This window comes from Taudactylus pleione, unplaced genomic scaffold, assembly GCF_031769625.1.
Source record: "Taudactylus pleione unplaced genomic scaffold, aTauple2 ptg000206l, whole genome shotgun sequence".
NCBI lineage: Eukaryota > Metazoa > Chordata > Amphibia > Anura > Myobatrachidae > Taudactylus > Taudactylus pleione.
The window spans coordinates 12,132,171-12,148,320 of NW_028284608.1; the positions used below are offsets into that span (position 1 = coordinate 12,132,171).

The 16,150-nt window shown below is 46.9% G+C and overlaps 1 protein-coding gene across 2 annotated transcripts in view; it reads right to left on the reverse strand.

Moving 5' to 3' along the window:
- The window catches only part of PAK5 (p21 (RAC1) activated kinase 5), a 172,061-nt gene that overhangs the window by 112,678 nt on the left and 43,233 nt on the right, over positions 1-16,150 (reverse strand). For both annotated transcript variants that reach the window (XM_088478082.1, XM_088478081.1), the window contains exon 2: positions 2,500-2,723. In XM_088478082.1, coding sequence (XP_088334208.1) covers positions 2,500-2,723 — 224 coding nt within the window. The remainder of the gene's footprint in view (positions 1-2,499; positions 2,724-16,150) is intronic.

Here is a 16,150-nt window from a genome sequence, read left to right on the forward strand (position 1 = left end):
GATACTGGTGAAAGATTTCCTTTGAACTTTCTGTAGTGCAGGACAAACGATATTGGGTGTACACACTGAAAGGTATCTTGAATAGGCAATTCTTGACGATATCGTCTGATTGTCCTGCTTGTACGGACGACAAAAGACATCCTTAACGACCCGCGGGAGTGCGCATCGTTGGTTGTTCACTGCATACACACTGAACGATATATCGTTGAACGATATTGTTATCGTTCATAAAAATCATCTAGTGTGTATGCGGCTTTACACCAGTGCTTCTCAAATCCAACCCTCGGGACACACTTACAGTGCATGTTTTCCAGGTCTTCTTGCAGAATTACAAGGCAAATAATTAGAACCACCTGTAGATCTTTCAAAATGTGTCAGCTAGTAATGAATATACCTGTGCTTCAGAAAGGAGATAAGGAAAACATGCACTGTTATACCTTTCACGCTTGCTGCAATAACCCGGGTGACTGTGCAGTTTGAAAGAGCCAGGTTGAAATAAGCCGGGTCAAAAGCGAGCAGGGTTGAACGAGCACCCTGGTAACAAGCAGGGTTGAACACGGGTTGAACCCAGCTCGCGATGTAGTGTGAACAGGTAGTCCGGGTCCCTGCGACCCAGGTCCCGTTCACAGGATAGGAAGAGCCGGGCGCTTGGAGATGATCTTATCTCCAAGCTCCGGCTCAGCATGTGATGGATTTGATGTCATCAACCCGGTATTATTGCCGGGTCGGGCCGCCAGTCTGAAATGGGTATCAGCTGGGTTGCACCCAGGATGGACCTGTGAACAAAATCCCCATTATCCAATTTTGCCACCGTTGCTGTCCCACTGATGGACCTTACCAAGGGAAAACAGAATGTTATGGTTACATGGAATCCTGAAACAGAAAAGGCTTTTCAGGAGTTGAAGGTAGCACTGTGAACCCAACCAGTCCTGATGACACCTGTCTTTAAAAGTGAATTTGTGGAGCAAACTGATGCATCGGATGTAGGGATAGACACAGTCCTGTCCCAGAACAAAGAGGGTGAAAAGCATCCTCTTATTTATTTAAGCAGAAAGTTGAATGTCCATGAGAGAAATTATGCCACTGTCGAAAAAGAAGCATTGGCCAGCAAATGGGCGTTAGAAATGCTCATGTACTACTTGATGGAAAGGAAATTCAGGTAGATCACAGATCATGCCTCCCTTAAAATGGGTGTCGGCGAACAAAGAGAGCAATGGGAGAATAACAAGATGGTTCTTGGCAGTACAAAATTTACATTTTCAGTGGAACACAGGCCAGGGAGCCAATGCAGACGCTTTGTCTCGTTTTTCTTGTTTGAAGACTGCAGTTGTTCCGCCCCATAGGTTGAAACAAAGAGGGGGAGGGGGTATTTGTGACAAAAGCAATGGTAAGGTCATTCATGGGAGATATATTTATCTTAGGTTTCTGACCTATATTTATTAAACCCCATGAAAATGTCTGTGATTGAAAAACAGGACTTGATAGTGTTTGGGCTTTAGTAAAAGCCGGATAAAGGGTTCCTGGGGATATGGATGGAGAGTAAGGACGGGCTCCATCCATTAGGCCCATTTTGGGTCTTCAGGTATTTGGCCTGAGAACGGGCTAATTAGTACTTGCACCTATGAGAGGCTGATAAACTTTGTTAGGGGTTTTACTCAGTATCTCACTACCTGGGGAAAGAGGCAGAAGCCTGTTAAGAGACATTCTGATTATGACCATGAGTACTGTGCATATGTTTGTGGTAGGAGCATTAGGTCCTAATAATGATGAGAGCGGGAATCTCTTTGTTTAGTTAAAGCCCAGACGGGTTAGGATTTTATTTTATGTTTTCTTTTTATGCACAATAAACTAGTTTCTGCTAATTTCACGGAAACCCTGGACGGGTGTGCTGTTTCCTGGCTGCTGTGTGAGAGGCCACCCCAACTTGATCTTATCACATTATCAATATCAATACATATATACAGCACAGTGCAACACAATCATGGAACCCAAGAAGCAAACTTGTGTCCGGGTTTTACAAAGGAGAGCGCCTTTTGTTCCTGTATGCTAGTCCTTAGTGAATCTCTCCTATTGTGTACGTACGAGGTAAAAATGGAAGTCTCATTGAACACTGGCACAAAACACGACTTGTAATGAAAGTTATAGGTTGACATGCTTCAGCAGCAGATTGCCTGGGAATGGAAAGGACAAGACAAGCGAGCATGCGCCAACACTCAACACTCAGCGACGTTGATGTGGACGGACAGCCAGGAGTGAGGTTCAACAGAGCTGACCACAGTGATATAATATTACAAAAGACACAACCCACAATGCCTTGGTATCATTGATTTAATATGGTGCATTGCATGTTTTAGATATGATGCTGGTCTTTTAACGGTGTGCGATACAGGTGAATTAAACTATATATTCTCACTTTACCCATTACTGTATAAACAATAGACAGACGTTTTTTTCATTATGACGTTATTTTTGTACACTTAAATGAACAATGTACCTTACCTTCATAGGTGCAAGCTGTATGGGTGTTATACAAGATGGATCCACCATAGGCTTGGGTCGATTGGCTGTGTCTGCCAGCAAACTTTGCCATTGTTGAGGAAGTCCTATGAACCTCTGCTCTTTGTGATCGAATCCAGTGTGAACCCTGTGTTCAAAGTTAGAAGGCCCTGATATTTCAATTTTTTTCTTCTTCTTCCCAAACATTTTGGGCAATCCAGTTAAACCTAAAGAAAAAAATATATATATATTTTATTTATAGCAAGTGTTCTGCAATATAAAATAAAAACTCTAACAAAGGAAAAGAAATATTAAATAATTGAATGTGACAATCAACTTCCACCTTTTCTTCTCCTGCTAGGGGCCAAGGAAAAAGAGCAGTGTGGCGGCCATCTTGACAAGAACCACTTGGGCATGTGTGACACGCAGGTATGGAAGGATTAATCTGTATAAAAATTACTAAAATCCCCCAAAAGTATGTATCACACCCACTTAGGGCCGTATTCAATTGCAGGCGAAAAGCCGTTCTCGGCGAAAAGTTTTTGCCAATGACGTAATTTCGCCTATTGGAAACTTTGCGGAAAATTTTTGCCTCTGAATCTAGGCAGAAAAAAGTTCAGAATTGGGGGTTTGGGGTGCAAAGTTGTGGGGACACCCCTGCAGCAGTCCCCCGAAGGTAACTGCATGAAAAAAAGACTAAAAAATACTATTGGTCCCCTCAAAAAAGTACTTTGGTTTTGGGGGCGAAAAAGTTCAAAGTTGGGGAACAAACTTAAAAACTAGCGAAATAGACTCCAGGGGGTCCCCCAAGTATGCCCCAGGTGTTTTTTTTATTGCTGGTGTTTGCTGAAGGTGCATTTTTACGTTTTTTAAAACCTCACTTTAGTGATTTTTAACCATGCTTGCACCCATTTTCATGTACCCCAAATTTGCTGAGACTACTTTTTTTTTGCAAAAAAACCTGCTAAATGCTATTCTTCACCACTTGTGCAAAGACGCTGAATAGCAGTAATTGAGAGCATTTAAACACCCCAAATACCTTCAGCAGGGCTATTCGGGGGTATCCATAGTGATCCCCCATGTCAATGCATTTTTTTGGGGGTGTCAGGCTGATTTCCCCAAATCTGACAGCACATTTCGCCTGTTTGAGATTCGCCGGGACGCGTTTTTGCGTCCTTTGGAATTGAATAGGGTGTAAAGCGGCCACGCACATGGAAAGTGTTTTCGCCAAAAACACGCAATGTGGGCGGAAAGCGGCAGGCGAAAAGTCGGGGACTTTTCGCCGGCCATTGAATACGCCCCTTAGTCACCAAGTACTGCTAAATCATAGCAGTGAGATTTAGCTGACATATTTAGGAAGTATATAGACCATGGGAGTGGAAGAAAAGAAGGGACTCTTTGTGGGGGCACACTATAGGTATTGAGATATAAAAATTAACTTTTAATAAATAAATGTTTAAAATTATTATAGCCACTGACAAACAAACAAATAATACATATATAAATAAATCAGGGGAGATGTTATCTCCACTATGGGTAATAGATAGCCAGGCGAGATAATGTTACATTGATATGAATATTTATATGTGCCTTTGGCCACAATACAATATTTTACCAATTAACTCACAGTCTAGGCATGTGACTCCACCTTAAATGCTAATATCTATAATAGGAAGCAATTATCATTCATTATAGGAGAGATAAACAAATGTGTATATACAAATATAAATGCCTGCATGCATTAAGAATTTACTATATGAAAAAAGATTTTATCATCAAAATAGATCGTACACTGTGTGTATAGTGATATCATGGGGTTAATCAAATATTAAATATTCTGGATAAACCTCACACAGATAAACTTCAAAAAGAACTAGCCATGACAAAGCACAAAGAACACCCGACAGGACCTCATTACTATATTGTCACTATGGAATACAATAGAATATCAAATAGCACTCCGGTATTCCAACTACACACAGCGGCATGCACGAGCAATACTGACAGCACTGCTGACTACACCAGGACCGCACGCTGGACAGGTAAGTGGCGTATACCCCCTGCACTGCCCAGCGCATCAGGGCAGACGGCCACCCAACCTGCCAGTTTATCCATCTAATATTTACACACACTGTGCTGGACCCCCCCTCTCTTTTCCATCAGCAGCATATTATTTATCTATCAAGAGGGACATGGAATTGACTGCTTTATCACTATTGCTATTTACATATATATCATACCATGCTATTTGATATTCTATTGTATTCCATAGTGACAATATAGTAATGAGGTCCTGTCGGGTGTTCTTTGTGCTTTGTCATGGCTAGTTCTTTTTGAAGTTTATCTGTGTGAGGTTTATCCAGAATATTTAATATTTGATTAACCCCATGATATCACTATACACACAGTGTACGATCTATTTTGATGATAATGTGAGATATGGTAAGAACTTACCCTTGTTATCTCTATTTCTACGAAGTCCATAGGGTTCCACAGGATACCTTGGGGTATAGGTGTGACGTCAGTCGCAGGGCACCAAACAGTTAAGCTTTCAGCCTCCCAGGATGCACTAGGTCCCCCTCCTATACCCCGCCCCCGAGCCAAGGCACCTCAGTTAGTTACCAAGCCATAGGCCGGAGGAGGAGAAGGAAGAGAGAGAACAAAGATCTGGACACATACAAGAATCACATTCTCACCAGAGGGAGACGGAAAACCGGTGACCAGAGCAAAGCCCATATGCAGCACACGTGCGACAGGGCGGGAGTCCTGTGGAACCCTATGGACTTCGTAGAAATAGAGATAACAAGGGTAAGTTCTTACCATATCTCACATTTTCTACTTCAGGGTCCATAGGGTATCCACAGGATACCTTGGGGATGTCCCAAAGCAGTATCCTTTAAGGGTGGGGACGCTCCTGTGCAGAAAGGAGAATCCGCCGCCCGAAGGAAGCATCCTGAGAGGCGAAGGTGTCAAACCTGTAATACCTCACGAAGGTATGGACAGAGGACCACGTAGCAGCCTTGCAGATCTGGACTGCAGAGGCACCACGTCGAGCTGCCCACGAAGGACCCACAGACCTAGTGGAATGAGCCTTCAGAGAAGGAGGAACCGGTAGGCCTTCATGAAGATAAGCTTCAGAAATAGCCATACGGATCCAGGCTGCCAAAGTTTGCTTTGAAGCAGGCCAACCCTTTTTACGGAAGCCATAGAGGACAAACAAAGCGTCCGACTTCCTAAACGAAGAAGTGCGGTCAACATAAGTCCTTAAGGCCCGCACAACATCCAAAGAGGCCTCACCCACGGAAAGACCCAGTGAGTTAAAGGCCGGAACAACGATTTCCTCGTTAACATGAAACTGGGAAACAACTTTGGGAAGAAACTCGGGCCGAGTGCGGAGTACTGCCCTGTTCCCATGAAAAACCAAGAAAGGGGGTCTACAAGAAAGAGCCCCTAACTCAGAAACACGTCTGGCCGAAGCAATAGCCAGAAGGAAAACAGTCTTAGCTGTTAGCCATTTAAGATCCACTGATCCCAGTGGTTCAAACGGCGGTCCTTGGAGAGCCCTCAGGACCACAGCCAAATCCCAAGGCGCCACAGGTGGAACAAAGGGCGGCTGAATGCGGACAACACCTTGCATAAAGGTGCGCACATCCGGGATTGTAGCAATCCTACGGTGAAACCAGACAGACAGGGCCGAAACCTGTACCTTCAAAGAAGCAAGGCGAAGCCCATGATCTAGTCCCGCTTGCAGGAAGGCGAGAATCCGAGACAGACGAAACTCCCACTGTGCATAACCTCTCGGTCGACACCACTGGAAGAACGTATGCCACACGCGATGGTATATCCTCGCGGAAGACGGTTTCCGAGCTCGCAACATGGTACGCACCACAGAGCTGGAAAACCCCCGGGACCTCAGCATGGCCGTCTCAACAGCCACGCCGTCAAAGACAGCCGAGTCAGGTCCGGGTGACGACAAGGACCCTGAGACAGGAGGTCCGGTCGTAGCGGCAACCGCAGAGGACTGTCCACGGACAGACCCTGAAGGTCTGAGAACCAGTGCCGTCTGGGCCACGCGGGAGCTATCAACAGGAGCGTCCCTCCTTCCTGTTTGAATTTCCGGATTACCCGTGGAAGAAGGGAGACCGGAGGGAACAGGTATGCGAACCGGAACGTCCACCGGACGGACAGAGCATCCACCAGAGACGCCCCTTCGTCTCTTGTGCGAGACCCGTACACCGGCAACTTGTTGTTGTGCCGGGACGCCATGAGGTCGATCTCTGGAAGACCCCATCTGTCCACCAGTAGTTGAAAAACGTCCGGGTGCAGGGACCATTCCCCCGGATGAACGTCCTGGCGACTTAGAAAGTCCGCCTCCCAATTGAGCACTCCCGGGATGAAGACCGCTGATATGGCCGGAAGATTGCGCTCCGCCCAAACCAGGATCCGAGACACCTCTACGAGAGCCGCCCGGCTTCGGGTTCCTCCTTGCCTGTTTATGTAGGCCACGGTGGTAGCGTTGTCCGACTGGACCTGTACCGGGTGACCCTGGAGAAACCGATGTGCCTGCTGGAGAGCATTGAAGACCGCACGGAGTTCCAAGATATTGATTGGAAGCTCCGCTTCTGTCGGCGTCCACCTGCCCTGGAACAGATGTGGACCCGAAACTGCTCCCCAGCCCCGAAGACTGGCGTCCGTTGTCAACAGGACCCAATTTGGAACCCAGAACGGACGTCCCTCGCTGAGGTGGGTCGCCTGTAACCACCAAGCAAGGGACAGGCGAACCTCCGGGGTGAACACAATCGTCTGGGACTTCAGAGACTGAGGCAGCCCGTTCCACTTTGACAGGATCAGGTGCTACAGAGGTCTGGAGTGAAACTGGGCATATTCCACCATGTCGAACACCGACACCATGGAGCCCAGTAACCTCATCGCCGAGTGTAGAGACACCCGGCGGCTGTGCAGACAACTGCGCACCCTTGACTGCAAAGCAGAGATCTTTTCCTCCGTCACGAAGATCTTTTGCTGTCCCGAGTCCAATAAGGCTCCAAGATGCAGAATCCTCCGAGACGGGATTAGAGTGGACTTCTGCCAGTTGATTAGCCAGCCGTGCCGTTGCAGCAGGGCAATGGTCAGGTCCAAGTGGCGTAACAGGAGCTCTGGAGATCCCGCCACCAATAACAGGTCGTCCAAGTACGGCAACATGCGGACTCCCTGCAGCCGCAGAGAAGCCGCCATGACCGCCATCACCTTGGTGAAAACACGTGGTGCTGTCGCCAGGCCAAAAGGTAACGCCCGAAACTGGAAGTGGTCGCTGCGGATTGCAAACCTGAGGAACTGTTGATGGCGCTAAAGAATAGGGACATGCAGGTAAGCGTCCTGTTTGTCCAATGACACCATGTAGTCCCCAGGTTCCAGCGCCAGAATGATGGACCGTAGGATCTCCATCCGAAACTTCGGTACCCGCAAAGTCTTGTTGAGTGCTTTGAGGTTGAGAATCGGACGATACGACCCATTGGGTTTCTGTACCAAAAAAAGATTTGAATAGAAACCCTGGCCCCTCTGGGAGAATGGAACAGGCACTATAACTTTAGCCTGGAGCATAGTGTGCAATACCTTCCGCAGCTCCGTAGCCTTGTTCCGGTCTGATGGTAGACCCGTGGTGAAGACTCGAGCCGGGGGTCTGTGCCGGAAGGAGAGGGCGTACCCGTGGGAGACCACCTCCAGAACCCAAGTGTCTGTCGTAGTGACCGACCAACACTGGGCGAACTGCAGCAGGCGGCCTCCCACCCTGGGATCCCCCAAAGGGAGGCCCGGACCGTCAGGCCGCAGGCTTGTCATCTGGCTTGGGGGCCGGACGTCTGGTACTCCATGCCTGCTTCCGGGGCTTGACCGATTTCCTAGGGCCAGCCTGACGAGGAAACGACTGTGGTTTGGGCCTGCCCTGGGTCCTAGATGACCGAAAGGACGATGGTCCCGAACCAGAAGGAGCAGCGGCCGACGGGAGACAAGCCGATTTGGCTGCTGCCAGCGTGGCCACAATCTTATCCAGATCCGGACCGAAGAGAACTTCTCCGGTAAACGGCAACACTTCCAGACCCTTCTTGGAATCTGCGTCCGCCTTCCAGGATCGCAGCCACAAAGTGCGACGAGCAGCTACCACTGCTGAAGAAATTCTAGACACCAGAGTACTAATGTCTAGAGCCGCCTCATTGATGTAGGTGGCCGAATCACGGAGATTGCCAATCAACTCCGCCTGTTCGGCCGGACAGTCGGAATCAAAAGAAGCCTCTAATGAATCCGCCCAGCGCTCCATCGCTCTGGCAACCCAGCAAATGGCCATAGCCGGCCGTGCTGCCCCCCCCCGCAAGGGAATAAGCGGACTTCAGGCAGATTTCCACCTTGCGGTCCGTAGCATCCTTAAGGGAGGACATGGATGGCATCGGCAATGTGGCACTACGGACAAGACGGGTCACGTGAGAATCCACCTGTGGAGGAGATTCCCACTTAGCAAAATAATTATCCGCGAACGGATAAGCCACCGCCAGGCGTCTCTGCGGCTGGTATCTTTTGCCAGGCTGTTTCCACGCCTCCTCTAAATGGTCCACCAACTGACCCGAAAGAGGAAAGACTGTGGCATCGCCCTTCACGTCTTTGAAAAAGGCATACTTAGACTTAGCCGCTGGGGGAACTTCGTCCTCAATCACCAAGGCTGTGCGGACCGCCCGAATAAGTCCAGGAATATATACTTTGGACTTAGCATCAGCGTCCTTAGTATGGAGAGGTTCCTGATCGTAAGGATCCAGAATCTCCCCATCATCAGACGTCCCTTCGTCATCCTCATAAGGAGCGGACAGAGACGCCACCGGCCGTTTATGAGGCCGCATCACAGACTCCCCTTGCAACACATCCGACAAGTGCTGTACAGAACTCGCCAGGGAGTTAACCCACGCTGGCTCCTGAGAAACCGGGAGCGGGGAAATAGGGAGACTGTGGGGTACCACCAATTGTCGTGGGAAACCCTGCATGGGTGACGACACCACAGACCGCTAGGACAAACCCATTGGAGTAAACGCGGGCTGCGGAGCTAACTGGCCCACTAAAGCTGTTAGCGCCTGAGCGAAACAAGCCCAGGGCGGCTCCTGTACCGGTGCTGTAACCGTAAGAGGCCGCGCCATTGACAAACACTGCCGGCAAAGGCCCTCCGCGCTACCCTCCCCCTCCGCTAACGGTACTTTACACGTGGTACACTGCAGCCGGAGGGGAAAATCACTTTCAGACATGATGGCACCACGTATGTGACCCCTCTCACCAATTATATATTAAATAGGCGAGAGACCACCCTGCAGCACCGCACCGCAAGGGCTTAGCAGAAAGAACAGGGACAGTAATAAAGCTGACAGTCTTGAGGAGAAAAGTTACAGGCAGCAGCGCTAGCACAGTCACATACAATGCAAAGAAAATCAATTCCTGCACTAACAGCGCTGATCACTCAACTACACAGACACAGGGCCTGGTAGGACACAGCGCTGCATACACAGACCTGACCACAGCGGAGGAGAGGTATGCGGGGGGACCCAGACCACGATGCTTCCAATGTAGGCTTCCAGCAGCGTTCACCATGCTTCTGAAAAGATGGCCGCCGAGGAGCAGAGAGAAGGCTGGCCTGGGGGAGGAGCGCTGACACAGGGCCAGTCAGCACAGTGCAGAGAGGGCTGTGTGCAGCGGGGGAGGCGCCGGCTGTGAGACAGGGAAGGCGCGCTCCCCTGGCATGCATTTAACCCCTGGGACGCCGCAGCGCTACCGCTCTGCTGCGGTCCGCTGTCCCAGGGGGTAGTGGAAGCGCAGAGGTCGCCTGGCTCCACGCTGCAGCCAGTCCCCAGGGAGCCCCCTGCCTGGGGACTTAGGACCATGTGATCAGCGGGGACCCACCGCGGGACCCCGCTGCTTACCTCTGTCCCCCTTGAATCCGGCCATGGTCCAGAACATCTGGGGTCACCGCTAGCTGTGACCCCAGATGCCCACCAGCATCCCCGGATCAGTACCGGCGTTCTGGTACCGGCGGGGTGTAGGGAAGACAGCATGGACGTCAGGACTGACTGTCCATGCTGTTCATCCAGATGTGCAGCCACAGCTGCATGAAGAAAAAGCTTCAGGGGCTCTTCTAGCCCCCACTCCAACAGGTGCACCCGACTCCGGCCGGGCACCAAACTAAACTGGGGTGCCTTGGCTCGGGGGCGGGGTATAGGAGGGGGACCTAGTGCATCCTGGGAGGCTGAAAGCTTAACTCTTTGGTGCCCTGCGACTGACGTCACACCTATACCCCAAGGTATCCTGTGGATACCCTATGGACCCTGAAGTAGAAAAAATCTTTTTTCATATAGTAACTTCTTAATGCATGCAGGCATTTATATTTGTATATACACATTTGTTTATCTCTCCTATAATGAATGATAATTGCTTCCTATTATAGATATTAGCATTTAAGGTGGAGTCACATGCCTAGACTGTGAGTTAATTGGTAAAATATTGTATTGTGGCCAAAGGCACATATAAATATTCATATCAATGTAACATTATCTCGCCTGGCTATCTATTACCCATAGTGGAGATAACATCTCCCCTGATTTATTTATATATGTATTATTTGTTTGTTTGTCAGTTGCTATAATAATTTTAAACATTTATTTATTAAAAGTTAATTTTTATATCTCAATACCTATAGTGTGCCCCCACAAAGAGTCCCTTTTTTTCTTCCACTCCCATGCTCTATATGCTATATGCTGACTCTGGGGAGCACCACAAACTTCCTTATTGATAGGTCTATTAGACTGTGGTCTCATGATCCATCATAGGAGTATTATTACACGTGAAAGTATGTGCGTATATACATTTAGTTTGTATGAGGTATATTGATGAGATAATATCAATCATATAATAGTGAGAATCTTCTCAGTGCGGTTCCAGTATTTCTTTTTGTATATTTAGGAAGTATTCAGTTGTTCCATGACTGATCCCACACAAAAGGGACAATTTAATTATGTTATTGCACCCGATCTCCCATATAAAGAGACAGGAAATCGGGGTGCGACATTCAATTGTGTATCGTGCATTTTGCGGCAAAAGAGACAGGATTTAGCAGTGTAAAACAGCTAAACCTGTCTAAAGTCCTGGTTATGGTGCCCAAACAGCAGTTTGAGATCCCAAAACCAGGACTTATCACACATTTCTGCTCGCCACCTGTTATGCGAGCAGAAATGACGGCGCAGCCGGCTATAGCCCCTAAACAGAGCAACAATTGAATTGCTCTGTCTTGCGCCCAGTAGTTAGAAGTCACTGGGGCAAACAACTGAATTCCCCCCAAAAGCCACAACCTGACTTGATCAGAGATACGGTAAACCCAAATAATGTCATACATAAATGTAGGGTGATAAAAACCAGACCTATCTGACACATGAATTCTTTAAGAACGCAAAAGCAAAACTTTAAACTTAAATATGACTAAAAGTCTCAATTCACTTAATGAATAAAAACTATAACAAATTAACATACAGAAATTGAAATGCGGAACAGTTCCATAAAAAAAAAAAAAAAAAAAAAACATAAAAAAGACAAATAATATCAACATAGGAAAAGCACACTTTTTCATACAATACAATGTGACAACTAACATAATCCCATTGCTGAAACCCCTTTCGCTGACAGATGTGCTCTGGTATGGCAATATGTTACAAACTTTTTATTGCCCTTTTGTGTAAAAACAATTCTAGTAGTGGATTATAAAAATAGATTATAACTATACATCGCAAAATAGTACAGATATACCATTAATCCAATTAAGCCATGTATTTTACACATATGCATATGAAACACTATGACGTTATATTGATTCCTCGGTGAGATACACTGTCTATACAGGTTCTTAATGGGTCTTTCATATCCATAAAGTGTAACCATGCAGCACTTACATAAGATGATTTATGCCTGTCACTATATAATTTAAAAATATAAAATACAACATGAGCCAACAGTTGGAAAAAACACTTCAATGGGCCAAGAGACAGACATTCTACATGATAACAGCAATACACAGATCTCAGATACATACAATTGCAAACATATGATAAGCCTCCAGCCACGGCAAGGCGTCTCTGCTCTGGTGGTCCCACTCTACATGATAATACAGGGTGTTTCACTCACTATTGGCCTTAAAGTTTTTCTTATAACTTTTAAAGTAATTGACGTAATTTAGTGAAATGTGACATAGACAAAACACGAGGAAGTCATAGCAAGTGTTGAAAGTGTTCGCCATTAGCATCCAGACAAGCTTGAACGCGACGCTCCATGTTATGGAAGGTTTTAACAAATATATTGGGAGTCACAGTCTTTCCCGCTGAATGTTTTCTCTCAACACACACAGACTTGATGAATGTGGACGCCACAGTACACAACACCTCTGTCAGGAGCAAGAATACCTACTGACTATCAGTGGTGGCTCCAGAGGTGGGGCTACAGCGCAGTCCAAAATTCAAATAGGGGAACCACGCCAACTGCCAGTGAGTAACGGCCGGCGATGTTTGGCAGTGTTTAGGGTAACAGTTGGTGTGGCTCCCCTATTTGAATTTTGGACTGCGCTGCTGACTAGGGTGGTGAACAGCTGGCCTTCACTTCCCGCATATGTGAACAGCTGGCCTTGATGCTAATTGCAAACAATTTCAACACTTGCTATGACTTCTTCATGTTACTTATAGACCAAGTTATGTCTGTGTCACATTCACTAAATTATGTCAATGACTTTAAAAGTTATAAGAAAAACTTTGGGGCCAATAGAGAGAGTGAAACATCCTGAAGAACCACTTTGGGTGGGTCATACATTTATGTATTTCTAAACTGAGAGCTAATTCCCTTAAAAGGCACCCCAAGACCCTCCAATATGGAACTACAAGGATCAGCATACCCTCCAACTACTGATCCCATGCCTCTCAGAACAGTGATACAAGGAATGGTAGTTGTCAATTTATTGGTCCATCTCAGGGAGGGGTTAATCTAGGGATGGAAATGTAATGCAGACAGTCGGGATCCCAGAGGTCAGTATCCCGACACCGGGATCCCAACAGGGTTAACATACCAACACTTGTTGGTCGGTATACTAACGCTCACCCTCTCCCTACCCCTAACACTCCCTCTTTGGCGCCTATCCCTAGCCTCTCCCCTAGTGGCTGAACCTAACCTCCTCCAAGGGGTGCCTAACCCTAACCCTCCTCACTTAGTGCCTAACCCTAACTCTCCCCCTAGTGCCTGACTCCTAAACCTAACCCTAACCTCCCTCTAACCCCCTGTTACTTACCTTCGACATGCCAGCAGATGGTATTCTGGAGCTAGGATGCCAACTGCTGTCGGTATCCTGACACCGGGATATAGTCCGTCGGCATGCAGTGTGGAGGCATGCTGACTACATTCCGTTAATCTAGACTAGTAAAATGTAACGCCTCCCTTACATGCACCTGTGATGGACCAATAAATTGATTTGAGCACCTACCATTCTGTGTATCATTAGTCAACAGTTGTAATGCTCCACCAATTTAATGCACGTGTGAGAATCTTGCAAATTATTCAGTATGCAGAAAACAACTATAGTCTGCAGTGTGAGAATCCCAGAGTGTCCTGTTCTATCGCATTATTATACTACTACCCACCAATAGGCTCTGCAGCCAAATACAGGAGCAATACATTCACCTTTTTCCAAACACCATTTAATGGTCACAAAATCTCCTCTGCTACTACAGTAAGTGCCTCTGTCAGCGGTACAGCTTATTCTTATTGGCAGCTGCCTCTACTACTGTACCTCTTGTCACCAAATTAAAGGAGGCATAATCTGGGTGCCTCACACACTTTCTTCCCACGATATATGTCACATAACATTGAAAATAACTGGCAACAGCAGCAAACAATGCAGATACATAATTACACACTGTAACAACGTAATCTGTGTTGAGATAATTATCAGTGTCTTTGGCATTTGCATTGAAATTCAGATAGGACATCATAGAGGGAATTGGTATGTATGACCGCCAAACCTCAGCCCTGCAGGTGAAATCCCGACGCCGGAAGGCCTGCAGCTGAAGATCACGACTGAGGTGAGTAACTACCCTAACCCTCCCCTCCCCTCCCCCTAACCCTCCCTAAGGGGTGCCTACCCCTAACCTCCCCCCTTAGTGCCTAACTCTAACCTCCCACCAGGGGTGCCTAACCCTAAATTAGGCCCATAGCAACCAATCAGATTCTACTTAACATTTATCTATCACCTTCTAGAAGATAATAGCTAGAATCTGATCGGTTGCTATGGGCAACATCTCCACTTCTAATAAACGCACTTTAGTAAATTTACCCCTAAGAAATAAGACATTCTTTTTGCCTGTCTGTAAAACATTTTTGGGCCTGATACATTGTTGAGGGTAAATCAGATTTAATTTCTCCAGCATTGCAAGCACGGAAAAAAATTGGGGTATTTGCCACTATACAGGGTTAGACGCATTTCGGGCTTCCTCTATTGGTATGCCTGCTTTCATAGCCGTTGACATCATTACTAGTACACACTTGCACCCGCCCTACACCAATGTAATAAATCTTCCGTGTAAAAATCTAAATTAAAAATATCAAACTTTAGTAAAGAAACAGGAAAGCAGTTATTAAACATACGCTGTTACCAGGCTATAGCAAATCTTCTGCTTCATTCAGTGACCAGCCTTCGTCTCTGCAGCTTTAAATTCCCACTTGGGAGCAGAAGGAGCCTGACATACTTTTAGTTTACAAGACAATTTAACAAATTCATTGGTTATGCATAATTTAAGATGCCTTTCCCACTGCCGATTCTGTAATCTGGTAAGATGAAAGATGAAACAAAAATCTGCTGCAAATGCTGCTGATACATTTGAACAAGTGGAAACAAAAAGTGAGGCCTCAAACGGGAATACATGTGCACAAGGCCGGGAGCACAGGACCGTCACCAAACGTGACAAATGATAAGTGGTAATATTATTCTTACTAGCCACTAGGGCAGGGGTTCCCAACCACGGTCCTCAAGGCACACTAACAGTCCAGGTTTTAGGGATAGCCATACTTGAGCACAAGTGACTTAAGTAGTACCTCAGTTATTTAGATTTAACCATCTGTGGACAATCATGGATATCACTAAGACCAGGACTGTTAGTGTGCCTTGAGGACCGAGGTTGGGAATCCCTGCACTAGGGCAACAGAAAAAGGACGATGTATAATTCAAAGGTAATAAAATGAAATGGTTAAGCGTTGAGGTCTTAACTTTATGCCGCGACTCATGTAATCTTGCAGTGGCGGAGGGGCCTCACTATAAATCACATCATATAGCCCAGCCCAGGTAACCGGGGGGAAATGGCGGGATCCAGGGGAGCAGTCTACTCACATGAGAGTTTGAGAGAATTCTCAAGACACTCATTGTCTCCCGGATGTTGCAGGAGAATAGGCAAGTATAACGGGGTGTAGTTATTATCTTAGCTGTCGGGGTTAGGCTCTGGGGGGACGGGTTAGGTTAGGCTGCGGGGAGGGTTATGGTTAGGGGTAGGGGGAGAGTGTTCCTACCTCCTTCTGTCGGGATTGTGATCCTGACGGGATGCTGGCGTCG